Source organism: Rhinolophus hipposideros (genome assembly GCF_964194185.1).
Source record: "Rhinolophus hipposideros genome assembly, chromosome: 23".
NCBI classification, from domain to species: domain Eukaryota; kingdom Metazoa; phylum Chordata; class Mammalia; order Chiroptera; family Rhinolophidae; genus Rhinolophus; species Rhinolophus hipposideros.
Genome location: NC_138069.1, coordinates 9716922 through 9738690, shown reverse-complemented (window position 1 = coordinate 9738690; position 21769 = coordinate 9716922). Strand labels below are relative to the sequence as shown.

The 21769-nt window shown below is 37.3% G+C and overlaps 1 protein-coding gene across 2 annotated transcripts in view; it reads right to left on the bottom strand.

Moving 5' to 3' along the window:
• Nucleotides 1-21769, bottom strand: part of RAD50 (RAD50 double strand break repair protein) — a 91154-nt gene that overhangs the window by 46350 nt on the left and 23035 nt on the right. For both annotated transcript variants that reach the window (XM_081034907.1, XM_081034908.1), the window contains exons 6-13: nucleotides 13029-13157; nucleotides 12588-12753; nucleotides 10616-10809; nucleotides 10000-10206; nucleotides 8232-8414; nucleotides 7398-7555; nucleotides 4493-4668; nucleotides 3739-3976 (exon numbers count right to left, since the gene is read on the bottom strand). In XM_081034907.1, coding sequence (XP_080891033.1) covers nucleotides 3739-3976; nucleotides 4493-4668; nucleotides 7398-7555; nucleotides 8232-8414; nucleotides 10000-10206; nucleotides 10616-10809; nucleotides 12588-12753; nucleotides 13029-13157 — 1451 coding nt within the window. The remainder of the gene's footprint in view (nucleotides 1-3738; nucleotides 3977-4492; nucleotides 4669-7397; nucleotides 7556-8231; nucleotides 8415-9999; nucleotides 10207-10615; nucleotides 10810-12587; nucleotides 12754-13028; nucleotides 13158-21769) is intronic.

The window sequence follows — 21769 nt, the reverse complement described above, 5'->3', positions numbered from 1 at the left end:
TGAATTGGTTTCTAATGGGAGTCGTATAATAAACTAAGGGAAAAACTAGAAACTCAAGGGTTAGCTCTTGCCTACTGCTATTGAGTTAATGTTTTTTAAAAAGTCTATACTATGACTAAAAAAAATGCCAACCTGAATTGATTTGTGACAATAGAAGACCTATAATTTTTTGCACCACAGAAATGAAAAAAATTCCAAGTAAATCTGAAGGCATGCGATTATGGGTAACTCCATGCTCTCGTCACTTCCTAAATGCTGTGATCACAGACCACAAGTTAGTCTTACATTATGTGCGCAGAACCTAAAAAGTGACCCAGCTATGATAGCCAAACGACAGTCAAGCATTAACTTCACTGGGGATATCTTTGTGGAGAACTACAGGCATCCATTCCCAGTTTGAATCTTAGTTTTACATTTTCACATGCACATACAAAAAAACCCTTATCGATGTGGACCAGGTTTTGGTGTCTTCTTTTTTGATCATTACCTAAGATGTTAAAAATTAATTATTCTAAGAAAAAGTAAAGGTACATCCTGAGAATGGGCTACTGAGACCTAGTAGAGTTCTCTGTTTTTTCAAAATTTTCAGAAAACTCAATTCACCTATTTTTGTAACAGCATTTCTTTTCCAGGGGGATTTTAGTAAAAGAGACCAACACAGATATAGTACTGAAAAAACCTTTGGGAGAAATGGGGAAAAACATTAGTTGAGTTTTTATTTAAATGAGGTGTTATAATAAATGAACCTGAGTTATTACTAAGTAAAATATAAACAGGTATAGTTTTATCTGACATTTTACTCATGATGGTGGTCTTACACATATATTAAGTGTTGGTAAGTTTGGGGCTTTAAATGAAAGTATTAGTTTCCTCAAAGAGGATAAGCAAAATTTGTCTCCTTACTACCGCTCTGAGCTCATCCTTAGCCATTTTCTCCTTTGGCCGTCAGGTCCAACATGCCTGAGGGATTCTGCACCACCTGGAATGCTCTTCTCCTGGAAGCTGCATGGCAGGCTCCCTCACTTCTTAGATCTCTGCTCAAATGCCACCTTCATCAGTTACTCCCCTCCTATCATCCCTCAGGTACTGTCTATTCCCTTACCCTGTATTTTTCCCCACGGCACCGATCATCACCTAACAGACTACATATTTAATTTTTAAACTTCAGGTCATCTTATTTTATGTGTGGTGACCAGAACGGTACACAGGTGCCACTCCAGATATTGGGGTACTATGTGGGTTAAAGTTAGCCACAAATACTTTGCCACGCTGCCCATCGAGAGGTAAAGTCTGTCCTCCCATTGAATCTTGGCAGGCTCTGTGACTACTCTGACCAACAGAAAACAGCAGAAGTAACAATGTGCCAGTTTCTGCGCCCAAGCCTTAAGAGACTTGCAGCTTCTCTTTCCTGTGTCTTGGAATACTTGCTCGTAGGATACTTCCTTTGGTAACGCAGCCACTATGCTGCCCAAAGCCCATGACACATGTGGAGGCCATGTGCAGACATTCTGTTTGACAGCTCCAGCTGGGCTCTCAGCCAACAGTCAGCACCACTGCCAGCCACGTGACCAAGCCATCGTGAATGTCCAGCCCAGGAGAGCCTGGAGAGGACTGCAGCCAACATCTAACTGCCACCACGTGAAAGACCCCAAGTGAGAACCACCTAGCTAAGCCCAATCATTCCACAGAACCCTGAAAAATCATAATAAATCGTTGTTGGGAGGCACTAAGTTTTAAGGAGGTTTGTTACACAGCAATAACTAACTGGACCAGATATTACAGTTCTTGTTCATTCAGCAAATAGACACCAAAGTTAAAATACACAAGGAATTATGGAGGTACAACAATGAATAAACAAGGGGAGCTGCGACAGCAAGTGTCCCAAAATATAATACAGAGTTGATTTCTGCTATTTAAAATATATCACTATTACAAAACTAAGCTCACATTTCCTCAACGTGCACTTTCTACCAACTTTAAATTTTATCTTTTATTTGATCTTTTATTTTTTAAGATATTGCTTGACTCCTTCCTTTTCATTTTCATACTACGCTTTTGTCTCCTTATCATCTTTCTATAGCCCCAATTATTTGATTTTCACCCTTGATGATGATATTAGTTATCTATTGTTGCAGAACAAAATAGCCTACAACTTAGCAGCTTAAAACAACAGTACTTATTTCTCACAGATGTGAGAATCAAGATGTGAGAATCAGAAGAGGTATCTGGGTACTTTTGACTCAGGTGTCTTGTTGAAGCTGCAGTCACCTCATGGCCTAAGTGCTGCAGAATCTGATTCCAGACGGCACACTCCCTCACATGGCTGTTCCAAGGCCTCAGGTCCTCACCAACTGGGGCCCTCCACAGGGCTGCTCACATGGCAGCCGGCTTCCCCCAGATCCAAGAGAAGAGAAGAGGAGAGCAGGAAGCCTTAGTGCCTTATGTAACCTAATCCCAGAGGGACATGCTATCACTTCTGTTGTATTTTATTGGTTACACAGACCAATCCTGGAACATGAAGACTATACAAAACTATATGTACAAGGAAGTAGGGATCAGTGGGGCCCATCTTGGAGGCTGGCTACCACAAAGCACACCTTAGGCCTTTCCTACTTTTCCTGAAACTCCTGTTTGGTTTTCCAGGATAACATACCCTCTTGGTTTTTCTGCTTCTAGAGTTTTTCTCAGTCTTATCCATTCGATACATTAACATTAATTTTCCTAAAACACACCTCTGATTAAATCCCTCAGAATGGGCTACTCATCACCTATCAGTCAGAGTTGTAACTAGGCCTGAATATAGTACAATCCTGTCTTCCCAATTTACGGGAATCAATCCCTTACAAATAACTCCCCAAACTCCAGAAACTACCTCTATTGCTGTATAGGTCATACTCTCCTTCCCTTTATAGTCATTGCTCTTGTTTCCTTCTCCCCTTTTCTTCTCTTAACTGAGTTGAACCAACTTCCCTATGGTTTACATTCCCCTTCCTACCTTGTTCTCAAAATCCTATTCTTTATTCCATAGTCCACTGGCTTCTCTGTTCTTAATAAAGTACTTAATTGGTTCCAATAAACGCATTCTTTAAGTACTTTATTAAGCCCAGCTTTCTAAACGTCTAATTCTGAGAGCTTATCTCCTTTCTTAGACAGTCAGCTCCTTGAGGGTCAGGTCTTACTGGTCTGTCTCTGCGACCAGCTCTGTGCTTTGTTCTTGGGAGGCACCAAGGCAAGCATCACATACTTTCTGATTCTATTTTATTTATAAATAGACCATTGTCTGAATTTCTTATAAATGCAAGTGAAAAATATACAACAGAAATAATCTATGATTCATTCTTTTTGAAAGTGCAAAAGACATAATATAGTTTAAAATTTGTCTCCTGGTGAGCTTTTCTGTACTTTAACTCTTTTGCTGGGTTTTGAAAGTTACATCAGCAAAAAGTTCTAAATCTGTCAAAATTTTTGCCCTAGCCAAGTCTCAGGAATTAAATACACACACACACAGATTGTATCTGCCCTATGACTAGATTCAGAGGTAAACTTGCCTTTAAACAAAAGAATTATTTCTTATCATATAAGTAACATGAGATGGGGCATACTGGCTCAGAATCCTGACTTGCACTTTTATTCATTCAAGACGTACTTACTGGTCCCCGCCATATGTCAGCCATCGGATGGGCATCTGCTGCGGCTGTTGCTGCTATGTGTGCGGTAATGATAAGCCCCTATTCTCACCTCATGGGCACAAGCCCCAGCATTTCATCACGCCGTTTCTCTTTTTTCTTTAGATCTGATTCTGTTGACTTGAGTTTATCTGGAGCAAGCCTCAGCTTAGATTGCAAATCACTGATGACTTCTTGTAATTCAGCTTCTGTCTGAAATACTCTCTGACAGACGGGGCAACAGGACTGATTGTCATCCGTTAGCTGAGTAATGAATTGGGAGTAAACTGCTGTGGCTCCAGCCAGCATGGCTATTTTAAGAAAATAAATATATATTTCCAGTGAGAAGAATATAAAATGTAATTTTGTCAATATGGTTACATCATCTTCTGTAAATATACAACATTCTTTTTGCTTTATAAATACATTATGAAAGAAATTAAAATTCTCTGATATGTAAATATTCTTCCAAAGGGCATAATACATTCAGACTTTGTACAAATTATTTTCTGGTAACACAAAAAGTATAACAAAATGTTAGAGCTTATTATGTGCCAGAAACTGCTCTAAGAGCTTTACTTCCATAATCTCATTTACTCCTCCCTGACAGCCTAGGTGGTAGGTAATTACGTCTTCAGATGGTGAATCTGACGTATAGAAAGGTTTAGATAATTTGCAGTTACACAAGTAAGTTGTTGAACCGGGACTACAACTTAAGCCATCTGGCTCCAGAACCAAGTTTTTAAATCTCCCATTCTTACTAGGTACCTGTTCATGAAAGTTCAAAAGTGTCACAGTGCCTTGATAATATAAAGCAGGTAACTTACCTCGTTGTTTTGAGGACTTTTCAATTTCTTCTTTAAGTCTGTCTAAATCACTTTCGAAATCCTGGCTACCACAAACATCAAACAGCTTATCTTCATAATTGGACAACTGTTCTTCCTTCCTTTTTAGCTCATTATTTATATGATTTTTATTTTGCTCAGCTGAAGCTAGTTCCTTGCTAAAATAAGAATAAACATGGATTACAATGTTAAAACATGAGAAATGAGTTTGAAAAGTTTGAGTAGGTAGATATATGACAAATTCAGCCAAGAAACATTACAAAGGTGTGTTGCAACCAAGCACATTTTTTTAGAAGTCATGGCAGTAATCACTTCCAAATGAACTCTCTCCCCAGCACACTCACTTGCCAACAATGGTCATGGACCTGCTCCCAGAAAAATGTGTAGAGTAGGTGAAATTCTGCCTGGTTTCTATGGGTTCATGGTCTTAGATCTTGAGTTAAAAGCCTCAGCAAGGAGAATATACTTGCTGGATCTATTGGCTGGATCTATTGGAGGGGAATATTCTCCTAATTCCCTTTGGACCCTTTCACCATATTACTTCCCTCCCATAAAAATGTTTCCTTTGTCACCTCCTTGTTGTTGTCAACTACTTACATCCTGATCATTTATTCCCTCTCATTCATCAAAGACTTTGATCACTAGTACAATCCAACTCTTTATCTCCAATCCAACTCTTAAATATCATCCTAGCCAGCCTTCAATGCCGACATATTAGGTTGGTGCAAAAATAACTGCAGTTTAAAAGGTTAAAAATAATTGCAAAAACTTCAATTACTTTTGCACCAACCTAATAGATCAGAGTTTTTCGATCTGCAGGTTAAGATGCACTAGGAAAGTCATGTGATCAATTGAATGCTTCATACTCAGCATATTTTTAAAAAAATGAAACAGAACAGAATATATTGCGGTAGATTGTGCATAGTTATGACAATACTATTTTGAGAAATCTGTTTCAGATAAATGTGTGTAAGGGCACGTGTGCTTCATCTTGACACTTCCCATTGTTTGAGTCATAGTAAAAATTTGGAAGAAAACATCCTGGCCACTGAACACTGCTCATCAAGGTCACCATCTTAGCAGCACCAAACACTGCTGACCCGCCCTGTGAAGGACTATTTCCTCAAGGCACCCCACACACCTATCTGGCTCTCACCCCGGCTGCCTGGGCATGTCCCAGTTTCCTTTACTTGCTCCTCTTCCTTTGCCTGCCAACAGTTTACATGTTGGCGTTTCCCAGGAGCCTGACAATAACCCTTTCTCTTCTCTTTGCATAACTCCTTCAAGGTGGCATGACTCCAGTTATCACTTACAAAGCAACAACTTCCAATCTTCTGAACTTCAAACTGCAATATTCTATTCCCTAACAAACATTTCCACAATAAATACAAATTTAACATAGCCCAAGCCAAATCCACTATCTTCCGCAAAAATGTATGTGGAATTTTTAACTTTCTACCACCACTCAAGGTGACATTTAAAAAAAGCAATCACTTTTTTTGATTGTGGTAAAAAAAACACACATAACATAAAACTTACCATTTTAACCATTTTTAAGTGTGCAAGTACAGTAGTGTTGACTATATGCATATTATTGTGCAACAGCTTGAATAGATGAGTTTTGTCTTGCAAAACTGAAACTCAACACCCAGTGAACAGTAACTCCCCTCTCCCTCTTTCCCCAGCTCCTGGCAACCACCATTCTACTTTGTTTCTAAGAGTATGACTACTGTGGGTACTTCATATAAGTGGAATCACATATTGTCTTTTTGTGACTAGCTTATTTCACTTAGCATAATGTCCTTAAGCTTCATCCAAGTTGTAGCATATGAAAGGATTTCCTTTTTTAAAGTTGAATTAATATTCATTGTGTGTGTGCACATGTGCACACACACACCAAATTTTCTTTATTCATTTGTCTATCAATGGACATTTAGGTTACTTCCACCACTTGATTATTATGAATAATGCTGCAATAAACATGAATTTGCAAATACCTCTTCAAGATTAGGTTTTCAATTCTTCTGACTATATACTCAGAAGTAGAATTGTTGGATCATCAGGTAGTTCTATTTTTAATTTTTTGAGGAACCTCTACACTGTTTCCTACAGGGACTGCACCATTTTATATTCCCACTAACAGTGCCACAAGGGTCGCAATTTCTCAATATTCTCACTAACACTTGGTATTTTCTGTGTTTTTGAGGCCATCCTAACCAGTGTGAAGTGATAGCTCACTGTGGTGTTGATTTGCATTTCCTTGATAATTAGTGATGCTGAGCATCTTTTCATATGTTCATTGGCCACTTGTATTTCTTCTTTGGAGAAATGTCTATTCAAGTCTTTCGCCCATTTTTTAATCCAGTTGTATTTTCTTTTAATTTTTGAGTTGTAGGAGTTCTTTATATATTCTGGATATTGACCCCTTATCAGATACATGATTTGCAAATATTTTCTCCCATTCTGTAGGCTGCCTTTTCCCTGTTTACTGTTTCTTTTGCTATGTAGAAGTTTTTAAGTTCAATGTAGTTCCATTTGTTGAGTTTTGCTTTTGTTGCCTATATTTTTGGTGTCATATCCAAGATATTATCGCCAATAACAATATAATAAAGCTTTTCCCCTACATTTTCTTCTAGGAGTTTTATAGTTTCAGATCGCATTTTAATAAAGAATTTTTATCTTCTCACTTAATTCTGCAAACTTTCAAGGAACAAGAGGCCCAAAATCACTATTTGTTACCATTTTACTTAATTTATAAAATATAGGAAAACCAAACTCAATTAATAAAACATACCATTTCATGACAATACATAATTTTAAAACAATTAAAAATGGAAGCATGAAATAAGAGATTTCTATTACACCTCCAAATGTTGCAACTACTTACTTCAATTTGGCAAGTCTGTCCCTGGTCTGATTAATTTCTTTTGATTTACTATGAAGCCAATCTTCAAGCTGTTTTTTGTTGGGAAAATACCCTAATAATGAATTTAATTCATCACTGTGTCTAGATTTTATTTTTCTGATTTGTTCATCTTTGTCAGCCTATAGAAAGAAAGAAAATCTTTTAAAAATAAAGCTCAATATATCCACATTATATCAAGAACAAAAATAAATTACAGATTGATTAAAGTTCTAGGTTTAAAAAATAAAACTATGGCACTTGTATTTGTTTTTGTTTAATTTGTAGACAAAGACTGACAGGTGCAAAAATAAATCCTCTTTTGCAACCCAGGACTCATCGTTCAGTATGAGTTTTGATACATATAAGAAGGAACATGATAAAAAAAAAAAAACTATAAAAATGCAAGAAGAAAATATAAAATTTCTTAAAGTCTTACAGTGAGGAGGACCTTGCTAAGCCATAAGAGAAAAGACTAACAAGTCTGATGATATAAAAATTAGAACTGCCATATATTAGGTTGGTGCAAAAGTAACTGCAGTTTTTGCAATTATTTTTAATCTTTTAAACCACAATCACTTTTGCACCAATCTAATATATGATAAAAATTAACAGCAATGTGCACTATACTTCTGTATTATTTTTTTTTGTAATTAGAAAATAGTTCTAAGCTTGAAAGTCTGTTTTATAGAAAATTAAGCTCACTTGTACCCTAAAATATAAAGTAAACACTGACTAAATACTTTATAGTGTATTCATTATGAATGTAAGCTAAGCTATTTTAAATATCAGAAATTAGAAGAAGAAGAAAGGTTGTACTTTGTCTTTGGTCAGCATCTCCAGCTGGGTGCGTGTTGTTGTATGATGGTTTAACTGCTCCATCTCCTGGTCCAATTTACGCAGGGTCCTGTCCAGGTCTGCTTTCTCATATTGAAGGCTTATTACTTCTGTTTTTAGAGTTTCTACATTGTTGTTTTTCTCAGCCTTGCTTAGCTCACGTTCCTTATCAATAATTGAAACAAACGCACAGGTTTATGTAGTTTGTGTTTATGTTAATGACAAAGTGCATTAGAAACCAACTATTCACTCAGAATGATCAAAATATAACTGGTTGCTTTTATTCAACAGAGGAAAAAAAACATAAGGAATAAGCGTTTTAAGGAAAATCTTATAAAGTTACCTTACTATGTTATAATGCTAGAGAATCAGTGAATAAATCTGGAAGGGTCAAACAAGGGGGTGGAAACGAGAATTAGTGCCAAATTAAGAAAAATGTGGCCAAGTATATATAGGTCAGTGACTCTTAGTCAACACTTACGTATTTATCAAGTACCCATGTAACTCACTACATTGCTGGGCATTTAGAAACTATAAAAATAGTATGATAGGGCAGACCTAGTGGTGGCTCAGGCGGTTAGAGCTCCGTGCTCCTAACTCCGAAGGCTGCCAGTTCGATTCCCACATGGGCCAGTGGGCTCCCAACCACAAGGTTGCTGGTTCAATTCTGCGGGACGGTGGGTTCCTCCCCCTGCAACTAAAAAATTGAACACAGCACCTTGAGCTGAGCTGCCGGTGAGCTCCCGGATGGCTCAGTTGGTTGGAGCGCGTCCTCTCAACCACAAGGTTGCCAGTTCGACTCCCGCAAGGGATGGTGGCTTGTGCCAAGGGATGGTGGGCTATGCTCCCTGCATCTAGAAGCGGCAACTGGACCTAGAGCTGAGCTGCGCCCTCCACAACTAAGACTGAAAGGACAACAACTTGAAGCTAAACAGCACCCTCCACAACTAAGATTGAAAGGACAACAACTTGACTTGGAAAAAAGGCCTGGAAGTACACACTGTTTGTTCCCCAATAAAGTCCTGTTCCCCTCCCCCTATAAAATCTTTAAAAAAAACACAACAATATGATATGGCCCCTCCCCATTATTATGATAAAATGCTCAACTGACAAAAACGTACAATAGATGTTAAGTTAGGGAGCAAAAAGAAATGTTTACTTAAATTATCAATATGGGATCTGAGAGGGGGATTTACCAAGCTTTCAGATACTTACTTTGGTGGTGGAGATATGAAGGAAGGTGACAGATTAGAAACAAGGATGAAAAATTTAGAAATTCATGAAAAGAATAGTTGGGCTAAGAAAATTTCCACCAGAGAAAGTGATAACATGGCAATAATCTTATGAAATCTACAGTGTGTAGAACCTAAAGGGAAAATACTTGTTTTTTTTTAACTTAGGTAAGTGGTTCTTAACCAAGGTACTCATAAGAATCACCTAGTTTTGTTTTAAACACACATTTCCATGCTCTACTCTTAGAAACTGATTTGGGAGGTCTGAAGTAAGGTTTAAGCGTAAGTATTGATAAAAAGCTTCCTAGGTGATTCTAATTCTTAATCCACCAGGTTCCAGAACCAAAGAGTTGAATGATTAAGATATCAGGTGAATTCATTTTACATGAGATTGCTAGACAAGGTTGATATTTTTATTAACATGCCATAACCTTAGGATTAACAACAGATAAAATACTTCAGAATACAAGATTCTAATTACACCTTAAAATGATTAGATTACTCAAATAATATCTTACAGCTTTTGTGAGCTCCTGGTCCAGTTCAAGAATCCTGTCTGAAGATCCTTCCAACTGCTGTAATTCATACTTCACATTTTTCAGCTCATTCTGCTTCTTACTTAGGATTTCTGATTTTAGCTCAATTATTCTTCCCAGTCCAATTTTCTTATCCCTTATCTCATCTATCTGTTTTTGTTTCAGAGTTTCTTTTTCTGCAAAATCATTCTAAATACACAGAAGAAAGAGTATTAACACTTTTTTCACTAAACAATTCATTAAGCAACAGTTTCTTCATTGTGAAAGTGAACATGCACACTGAAGAAAATATTGAAAAGTATAAATATATGGAGTGGACTTCACTGACAGATAATCATTATTAACTCTGAGCAAAATTTTTCTTTACCATTAGTTTTAAAAAGAAATTTTACTTAAAATCAAATTTAAAAATGTAGGTCTGCATTTTCTTCCTATTTTTATCCTTATACACGTTAGAAAATGTGCTTCCATAAAGGGTTTTTCTATCTTGTAGCAGAGTCTATCCTAACATTAACCCAAAAATATGACAAAACAAGGTCCATCCAAAAATTGAAACAATTCAACTAGAGAATCTGACACAAAAGAAAATAATTTTTACCATCAGTTGGCTGAGAGTTTCTGCTTCCCTTTCTTGTCTCTCTCTCACAAGTTTGTGAAAATTTTTAATCTGTCTTTCACTGAATGGTCCACGCTCAAAGCCATCCAATTCTAGATGTGTTGCCAAAGATTGGATTAATGAATCTCTAGCTCGGATATTTTCTTGATGGCGATCTGCTTGCAGCTGAAGACGACCTTTAAAAAACCATAATTCTTTTGTTTAGCTGAGTTTTTAAAAATTGAGATAATTGTACATTCACACGTAGTTGTAAAAAATAATACAGCAAGACCTCTTACACGCTTTGACCAGTTTCCACAAATTATAACTGTGATATTGTGATTAACAAGAAATACGTATTTGGTCTTTATCCTTGGTTCCTGGCACAGAGCTCTAAAACTTAGAATTTCATGAGTGATAAGAGTGAGAGGAGTGTCTTGTTATTCACAAATCCCTTTCAACCATTCCTGAGTTTATTTCTAATGAGGTAATTCTTGGAGGATGGGAGCTGGGTATCAGAGGAACCAACTGTGTGATTACTGTGTTTCTCCGAAAATAAGACCTAGCCAGACAATCAGCTCTAATGCAACTTTTGGAGCAAAAATTAATACAAGACCCAGTCTTATTTTACTATAATATAAAACCGGGTTTAATATAATAATAATATAATATAAGATAATATAATACTGGATCTTATATTAATTTTTGCTCCAAAAGACACATTAGAGCTGATTGGCCAGCTAGGTCTTATTTTCGCGGAAACAGGATAGCGAGCAGGAATTTTTAGTATCTTCCTCCCCAACTCTGGGGAGGGGCTGAAGTTGAGTTTATCACCAATGACCAACAATTTAATTAATCATGCCTATACAATGGAACTTCCATAAAACCCTTAAATGAGGTTCTGAGAGCGTCCAGGTTAGTGAACTCATGGAGGTGCTGGGAGGGTGCCACAGCCCTTCCCCATACCTGGCCCTATGCATCTCTTCCATTTAGCTATTCCTGAGCTGACTTCTTTATAATAAACTGGTACTGGTGGTTCCGAGTTCCATGAGCCATTATAGCAAATTATTTAACCTGAGGAAGGGCTTGTGGGAATGCCTGATTTATATAGCCAGGTGGTCAGAAGTACAGGTGACAAACAACCTGGACCTTTCAATTGGCATTGGACATAGGAGGCAATCTTGTGAGATTGAGCCCTTAATCGATGAGGTCTGTGCTAATTCTGGACAGTTAGTGAAAGAAATAAATTACAGGACATGCAGTTGCGGAGAACTGGATATTTGCTTGGTATGGAAAAACCCACAGATCCAGTATCAGAATTATTGTGAGTAGAAAAACTGTTTTCTTTTAGTAACATTTTGCAAAACTATACAGTTAGTACTCACCTAATGTCATGGATAGGTTCAACTTTAAGTAAAATGACATATAATGAAACCAAGTTTACCACAGGCTAATTGATATAAACAAGAGTTAAGTTCCTACACATCTCAAAAAACGTTATAACGAAATGCTATTATATATTACATACTACCTATTGTAGTATAATATCAATAATAGCACTGCTACAATCTATCAATCTTATTCAGATTTCCCCAGTTTTACTTGTACCCATTTGTGTGTGTATTAAGTTCTACATTATTTTATCACCTGCACTGGCTCATATATCTATCACAACAGCCAAGATACCAAATAGTTCCAATACCACAAGAATCCCTCTTGTTGCTTTTATAACTGTAACCACACTAACCTTTTTCCTGTCCATCCTCCTACTCAGTAACCCTAGCAACCACTAATCTGTCCTCCACTCCTAAAATTTTAGCATTTCAAAACTGTTACATAAATGGAAACACACTGTATATAATCTTTTAAGACTGGCTTTTTTCAATCAGCATAATTCCCTGGAGATTCATCATTCATGCAGAAAATGCGTAATTATTACAATAAAAAAATAGACCACGTAAACACTTTGTCCTACCCTGTTCAACAAGTAGTTCTGATTTTTCTTGATTGAGAAGCCTAGATTCTTTATTTAATTTTTCCAGTTCACGCTGACAGTCTACCAGTCTCCTTTCTTTCTCCCTTACTGTTCTCTGGTGATTGTGATATAAGTCATTTAGTTGCTCATCGCTCCCTTGAAAAACCTATGTAGAACCAAAATGAAGAGCTTCAGTGAATAAGAAGCTATCACTCTGAGGTACAAAATATAAACCAAAGCTTATTCAATATCCTTTCTTTTGACATATACATGGAAGTAAGGCAAACATCACAGTTTGTATGTTTCTTTCAAAATATGGGTGGCAAAGTGCTCGCTTCGGCAGCACATATACTAAAATATGGGTGGTAAAATGGATTCAAATGAGGTTCACTACAATAATCTCCAAATTTTGAAGTAGAACAAAATTCTACCATCACAAACCTTTTCCATTTTCTGTTCCAGTTCACTATTATCTTTCTCCATTTGCTTCTTTCGGCTTTCCAAGGCTTTAATTTCATTGTCAAGTTTCATTACTTTAGAGAGATTTTGTTCAATTTCTTTTAGACGATTCTGAAAATAAACAAACACTCTACATAAATAAAATTCACTATAGTTTACACTACACATGGATGAAGAGAAATAATAAGTGTGAGGGCCAAGTACTTAATAGAAGTTAGCATTTAATGCTAACGATGCTGTAAAGGGGGCACAGAGAATCTGAGGATCAGTTAAGTAACTTGCCCAACTCCTCAGAGCTATTATAGCAAAGAAAAGCAGGAATTAAACTCCAGTTCTAACTCCACGCACATGCCCTGTCTTCAACACCTCCCATAAGTCATTCATTCATTTGGTACTTAGAGCTACATTATGTAAAGTTCCACATTTTAAGAATTTAATCCTCAAAAGGTTATTTGTTTTTAAAAAATTAGAACTACTGAGTGGGCTAGAAACTCATGGTGAGTCACCAGTGCATTCTGAGCCTGTGGGTAAATTTACAAGGAAGACCAAACTTTAATTCAGAGTTTGCTCAAGCACAGCGGACTCTGAACAAGCGACATGTGACAAATCATCTCAGTGGCCTGCTTCTAGGGATCGTTGGCTGCCCCATCTCCTAGGAATGTGTGTGCCCTGGCTCAGAGTATTCTCCCTTTGATGATGCTGGGTATGCTCTTCCACTGTTTGCTACTACAATTACAAGACCGACCAATTCCTCTTCTAAAACATCTGTAGAACCTAATTTTTAAACTAACACATTACTAGTGTTTAGATATGAACTGTAAGCTTTCAAAGCTGCACCAAAACGCATCCTCAACTTTAATGCCATATAATAAAATTATACTAATACCAGATCTTGTGATTAGTATATTAATTAGTATGTAATCACAATAAAAACAAGAACTTTGTTTACTGCGCTCACTGATGTGTCACCAGCACATGTAATAGGTGTTCAGTATGTTAGCTAAATGAAAGAATGAGAGATTTGAAAAAAGTAATTTTACAGTAACAGTAAGAGCTATCATTGATGGCCGACTACATTGCAGATATTGTACTAGGTGCTGCTATACGTTCTCTTTATCCCTTATGAGGTTGTAGGTGCTAAGAGACTCGGACGACTTATATGAAGCCACACACTTAGCAATAAGAGATTAAGATTGGGAGGCAGAGTGATATAATGGTTAAGTGTGTGCTGGAACCACTGGACATCTGTATGCAAAAAAAGTAAACTTCAACCTTACTTTGCACCATATTAAAAAATTAACCTGAAAAGGAGCACATACTTAAGTGTAGGAACTCAAACTACATATAAAGCTTTAAGAAGAAAACACAGAAGACAATCTTTGTGACCTTGGGTCAAAGAATTCCTAGATAGGAAACAAAAAGCACAAACTGTAAGAGACAAAATTGATAAAATGGACTTGATCAACATTAAAAACTCTTCCCCTTTCAAAAGCATAAAATATTTGCAAAATACATCTGATAAGTGCTTGTATCTAGATTATATGAAGAACTCTTAATATTCAGCTCAGTAAGACAAAAAAACCACATTGAAAATAGGCAAGAGAGTTGAACAGATATTTTATCAAATATCCACATGGCAAATAAACACATAAAAAGGATGCTCAACATTCACAGACATTAGAAAAATGCAAATTAAAACCATAATGAAGAAAAAAATGCTCAGAGATACAACCACGTGTCTACTATGATGGCTAAAATAAAAAAGACTAACAATACTAAGTGCTGGCAAGGATGCAGAGCAACTGTACTCTTAGACGTTGTTGGCAGGACAGTGAAATGGTACAGCCACTTTGAAAGACAGTTTGGCAGCTCATAAGGTTAAACATACACTTACCACACAACCTAGCAACCCCATTCCTAGGGACTTACTCAAAAGAGATGAAACATATTCCAAACAAAGACCTGCGCAAAAAAGTTTATAGCTTTTTTATTTGTAACAGCTAAAAGCTGGAACCTAATGTCCATCACCCAGAGAATGGATGGACACACTTCAATATATGCATACAGTAAAATACCTTCAGCAATATAAAGGAATGAACTACCCATATATGCAACAACATAGGTTAATTAAACAGCAACATGCTAAGAAGCCAGACCAAAAAAGATTACTTATCATTCAATTTATGTGACATTCTAGAAAAGGCAGAACTATAATGACAGAAAACCAATCAGTGGTTACCAAAGACTGGGAGGGAAGGAAGGGACTAACTACAAAAAGACTTACAAGAACTTTTTGGGGTGATGGAAATTTTCTGTATCTTGATTTAGTGGTGGTTATGCTACTACATTCATTTGCCCAAACTCATTGAACTATATATACTTTTAAAAGGGTAGATTTCACTATATGTAAATTACACTTCCACAAATCTGACTTTACAAAGTATGGGCTTAAAAATCAGAGAGGCCTGGACTCAAATCCTGGCTTTAGCCCTTCCAATGTACACACCTGTGCCTCAGTTTTCTTGCCTGTAAAACCTCATAGGGTTAGTGTGGGGTTTACATTTTAAAGCACTTTCATCACTGACTGCCATACACTTGGCCTTCAACGAATGAGACCATTCACGTAACTTGTGAAAAAAATTCTGTGTTCAGAAAATATCTTTTGAACAGTCTAACAAAGAGAACTGGATTGATTCTTTGGAGCACTGAATACAGGCATACCTCATTTTATCGCACTTTGCTTTACTGTGCTTCAAAGATGTTGCATTTTCAAAAATTGAAGAAAAGACCCTCCACCATCAAAAAGATTACAACTCGCTGTATTGCAGTGGTCTAGAATCAAACCTGTAATATCTCCAAGGTATGCCTGTATTAACACCTCTGCTTTGGTACTCCTCAGAAACTTCTTGGCTTCTCTCTAGCAATGTTTTCACTGCCTCTTGGTGGCAGTAACATCTGGGCCTGAATCTTCTGTGACATCTATATGCTTCATTTTCTAAATCCAGCCAGTCATCAGATCCTATGGATTCCTTCTTTCTCATTTGTGTTTTGGCTCTATCCCCAGAGTACACAACCTAATAAAAGGTGCTAAGATAAATTTGCAAACAACAAAAAATAGAGCAGAGCGTTTAAAGCTTAGACATTAGTGTGAAATGAGACAAATGAATGGGGAGGTTGGGCTACTAGGTATACCAAGACCACAAACTTGTGAGTGGAAAAAATAAACAAGAGGGCCAAAGGGTGTTTTTTAACTTGAAAACAAGTTTCTCAAGGAGTTTCCACTGAAGTCAAAAGAAAAACAGCTAAATGGGCCACGGTCAGGGTAAGATGGTGTGGGATGGAAATAAAGTAGTTTATGAGAGGCTTCCTAAAGATGGAGGGAATCTATAAAAACGGGAAAGCACAAATTATAGTGCAGCAGTGAAATGAAGCTGTCTCTGGATGGCTGCTAGGAAGGTGATTTGACCCAAACTTTATGTTGTTCTATGAAGGGGAGAATTCTCATGTATCAGAGCTAAAAAAGGACTTTGAAAATTATCCACTTAATAAATACCTATTGAACCACCAGAGAATAAAATTAAACCCTTGGAGAACTAGTCAATATTAAACACAAGTAAAGAAATTTGCAAACACCTCAATTTCCTACAGCCTCAGAATCCTGGCACCACTCAATAAATATGAGGTATTACCACAGACCTCTCTTGACATTAATTCCTATACAAGGGCTCCATTTCAACTATATGGACTTCCTTGGTAGTGTTCAACAACAGCTTACATTTTACTGTCCCTGCGTCTCTCTGATTACCTATCCATTTATGGTCAACAAAATCATATCTCAAATTCAGTCCCATAAAATCCTCTCTGGCCAACTCAGAGCTATTACAACTCTTGTCTTTTTCTGACTTATGTGTGCTTGTCATCTTTCTAATCAGGCTGCTCCTGAAGAAAATGAAATGTGTTCAAATATCTTGGTAATTACTACAGTACCTACACACAGTTACCAAGGCAACTCATCCTAAGATATGGCATACTTTGTCATTCTTTTGTCTACTGCACCAAATTCTAAAGCCATTAGCTCTTCATAATTTGACTGCAATTCTTATCGTTCACTCCTTTTACCTGATTTATTTAACCCAGGCTCCTCCTCACACAATCCTGTTCTGATAAGCTTGTATGTATAAATATATTCATATATACATATGAATGCATACACATATGTATTGCATATATGCAAACAAAGCTGCTGGTAGGATATATCTGGGAGGTCAGAAAAGAGGAATGGGAAGAACATCTCTTACTCTTTAACTGATATTCTTCTATATTTTTTTCATTGTGAGCATATGTTACTTTTAAAAGAAAAAATGCAAAATAATAAAAAGATACATAAAATGCCTTCCAGTCGCTTTGATTTTCCCCCATTCTGTAAGGTGCAGCTCAGCTATGCCTCCTTCATGAAGGCCTTGTGATAGATTTCTATTCAAGGCCATCACTTTTTTGAACAGCATTACTGAGATATAATTCACATACCATACAATTCATCCATTTAAAGTGTACAGTTCAATGTCTTTTAGTATATTCACAGAGCTGTATAACCATCACCATAATCTAATCTTAGGACATTTTCAATTTCCAAAAATAAACCCTGTACCCATTAGCAGTCACTATTCACTTCTCTCTACCACCTACCCTAGGCAATTGCAAATCTATTTTGTCTCCATATAGATTTGCCTATTCCTCACATTTCAAATAAATGGAATCATACAGTATGTGGTCTTTTGTGATTGGCTTCTTTTCCTTAACATGTTTTTTAGGTTCCTGCATGTTGTAGCATGTACCAGAACTTCATTCCTTTTAAGGCTTAATAATACTCCAATATGTGTATGTCACATTTTATTGATCAGTTATCGATACGTCAGTGGATATTTGAGTTGTTTTCATTTTTCGGCTATTAGGAATAATGCTGCTCTGAACATTCATACACAAGTTTTTGTGCAGATGTACGTTTTAATTTCACTTGGGTATAAGATCCTTCAGAGTAAACTGCTGGGTCATATTGTAACTCTATGTTTAACATTTTGAGGAGCTTGCTGAACTATTTCCCAAAGTGGTTGCACCATTTTACATTCCCACCAGCATGTATGAGGGTTCCAATTTCTCTATATCCTCACCAACACTTATTATACTATCTTTTTGATTGATAGACATTCCAGTGGGTGTGAAGTGATATCTCACTGTGCTTTTGATTTGCATTTTCCTGATGAACAATGTCCTCAAACATCTTTTTATGCGCTCATTGGATACACACACACACACACACACACACACACACACTTTGCAGAAGTATCTATTCAGATCCTTTGCCCATTTTCAAATTGTTATTCATTTTTTTATTATTGAGTTATACTTGTTCTTTATATGTTCCAGATACAAGTCCCTTATCAGACATAAGACTTGGAAACATTTTCCCCATTTTGTGGGCTGTCTTTTTGCATTCTTGATGGTATAGTTTGTAGAATAGAAGTTTTTTATTCTGATGACATACACTTTTATCTTTTTGTTTCTTTTCTCACTTGTGCTGTAGTCACCATCTTTTAACTCCTAGACAACCTATGTTCTCTATGTTCTCTAGGTGACAAGGCACACTGTATCATTCGTGTGCCTCTTCAATTTACTGCTTTGTAACCCTATCTTCTACTAGTTATAAGTTCTTTAAAAGCAAGGTCTCAGTCTTTGGCTTCCTTGTCCCAAAGAGCATATAGCACAGTGCTATACTCAAAACAATAAATATTTCCTGAGGCATGCATTAATGTCAATCAGCATTGGGAAAGAAACAAAACCAAAGCTTTTATAGTTTATAATTCAAAGATCTATACCAGTGTTTATAGGCGAGTTTTAAAAAAATTCAGTAATTTTTAAATGTTTTTTTCAAAAAAAGAAATCTACTGTCTGAAACCTAGAGAACAGCCATTTTCAAGACTGCTCTGATTTCCTTGGATCAGGTATACCTCACGAACAGGGATGCTGTCTGGTCCTCGTAGTACCCATGGCCTGAAGCATCGTCTACCCACACACACAGGACACTCAACAAATGCTTGTGAAATGAATGGGATTTGCTTAAGGTGTTTGAATAAACCAAAGCCATACATCTGCAAATACAGTCAGGCACTGGTTCATGACAGGGATGTCCTGAGAATGCATTGTGAGGCGATATGTCGTTGTGCAAACATCAGAACGCACTCATGCAAACCTAAACGGCACAGCCCACCACACAGCTAGGCTACAGGGCAGAGCCTACTGCTCTTAGGCTACAAGCTTGTACAGCGTGTTACTGTACTGAAAACTGGAGGCAACTATCACACAGCGGCATTTGTGTATCTAAAGGTAGAAAAGCTGCAGTACGGTTGACCCTTAAACAACACAGGTTTGAACTACATAGATCCGCTTATACGTACTTAGCATGAATGGAGCTGGCAGGACTGGAAGTTGCTCTGGGTGCTTCAGTGAGTGAGTGAGTGGGGGTGAATGAGAAGGCTGACATTACTGTAAACTACTGTAAACTTCATAAACACTGTACATTTAGGCTACACTAAATTTATAAAAATATTTTTCTTCAATAATAAATTAACCTTAACTTACTGTAACTTTTTTACTTTGTAAACTTTAAATTTCCCATTCGTTTGTTATAACACTTAGCTCAAAATACGAACGCATTGTACAGCTGTACAATATTCTTTCTTTATATCCTTATTCTAGATTCTTTTTTCCATTTTTAACTTTTTAAACTTTTTTTTTTGTTGAAACCTAGGACACAAACATACACATTAGCCTAGGCCTACAGAGGGTCAGGACCATACCATCACTGTCTTCCATCGCCACATCTCATCCCACTGGAAGGTCTACAGGGGCAGGAACACGCCTGGAGCTGTAATCGCCGAAGACAGCAATGCCTTCTTCTGGAAGATGCGTCCTGAAGGACCTGCCTGGGGATCTTCTTAAGTGGGTGTCACTCTTCCGAAACAGTCTATGGTGGTTTCTTTCACTCATCATAGGTTTGCTTGAAAGCAGAAAATATACCATGAACATTCCTCTCTATTAATGAAAACTTTTCAGTGTTGGGGTCCATGTTATCAAACTTTTTAAGGAGTTTGTTGAGTTCTGCAAAAACTTCTGCTGAAGCCTTCACTATGAATTTTCTTGGGGGTTCTTCTTTTTCTTCTCTTGCAGTTTCCTTTTCTCCTGCCTCTTCTCCAGTTGTGTTCCTGCTCCCGTTCTAACAACTTCTCATTAGTCAATTCCTCAGGAACCCCCTTAGGAGCTACTCCATGTTGTCCTCATCAACACCCAGGTTCAAGTTGTTTGCCATCTCAACCACAGCTGAGGGAATTTCTGCAACCTCCTCATCCTGGCAAGTCGTCCTGGGAAGTCATGGTGAACTTCTTAAATGTCTTCTTCCAGATGCCATTCATACACTTCTTGGTGATTATCACCCCAAGCTCAAGCAAGGTTCTTGATGCAGTCATAGAGGTTATAATTCTTCCAGAATTGCATCAGTGTCTTCTTAGAGTCTTCTTCAGTTGTAGCAATAGCCTGGGCAAAGGTCCTCCTCAGGTAGGAGGCCTTAAAAGCTGCCATCACTCCTTGATCCATTGGTTGGATAAAAGAGGTGGTGACTGGAGGCAGAAACACCACTTTGATATTGCAATGAAGATCACCAATAAAAGGAGGACATCCGGGAGCACCACCAACAATAAGCAAAATCTTGATAGGTATGTTATTCTCCAAACAGTACTTCTCCATTTCACAGGCACAGCAATTCAGGGGAACACCTTGGAAGAGGAGCTGGGTCATCCATGACTTCTTACTGCTCCTCTGGTACTGGTAGTGTGTGCTCACTGATATGCTTGAAGGCCCTGGGGTTCTCACTATGCAAGATCACAAAGGGTTTCAATTTGCAGCCTGCAAGATGGTCCCCAAGTAAGACTATTATTCCGTCCTTAAAAGTCTTGAACCTGGCATTGACTTGGCCTCCTTATGGATGAAAGTCCTTTCATCCATTGCCAGAACAGGAAGGTTTCATTCATATTGAATATTTGCTCTGGCAAGTAATTTCCCTCTAAATCAGCTTTCCTAGCGTTTCCAAAACTTCCTCAATTGCTTTCACACCAGCACTCACAGACTCACCACTCACTTTCACATTATGTAATGAATAACTATTCTTGAATAGCTTAAACCACCCACAGCTAGCAGTAAATTCACACAGTAGTAGGGTGCAGCCTTTTCTTTCAACATTGCAGACAAACTTTTGCTTTGGCTGATCGTCATGGTGCTGAAAGGGATACACTTCTGTGTTTCGTCTTCAATCCAGATCATTAGAAGTTTCTCCATGTCTGGTACAGGTCCTTCTTGAATTTTTGTCAGTCTTTTTGACTTCAGTGGAGTAGATCCTTTACTGTGTTTCTCCGAAATTAAGACCTAACCGGACCATCAACTCTATTGCATCTTTTGGAGCAAAAATTATGGCTGGGTATTATGTTATGCTATGTTATGTTATATTATATTAGACCCAGTATTATATTATAACTTATATAATTAATATAAGACCGGGTCTTATATTAATTTTTGCTCCAAAAGACGCACTGGAGCTGATGGTCCGGCTAGGTCTTATGTTTGGGGAAACACAGTAATAATTTCCATCACTTTGCTCTTGTTCTTCAAGATTGTAG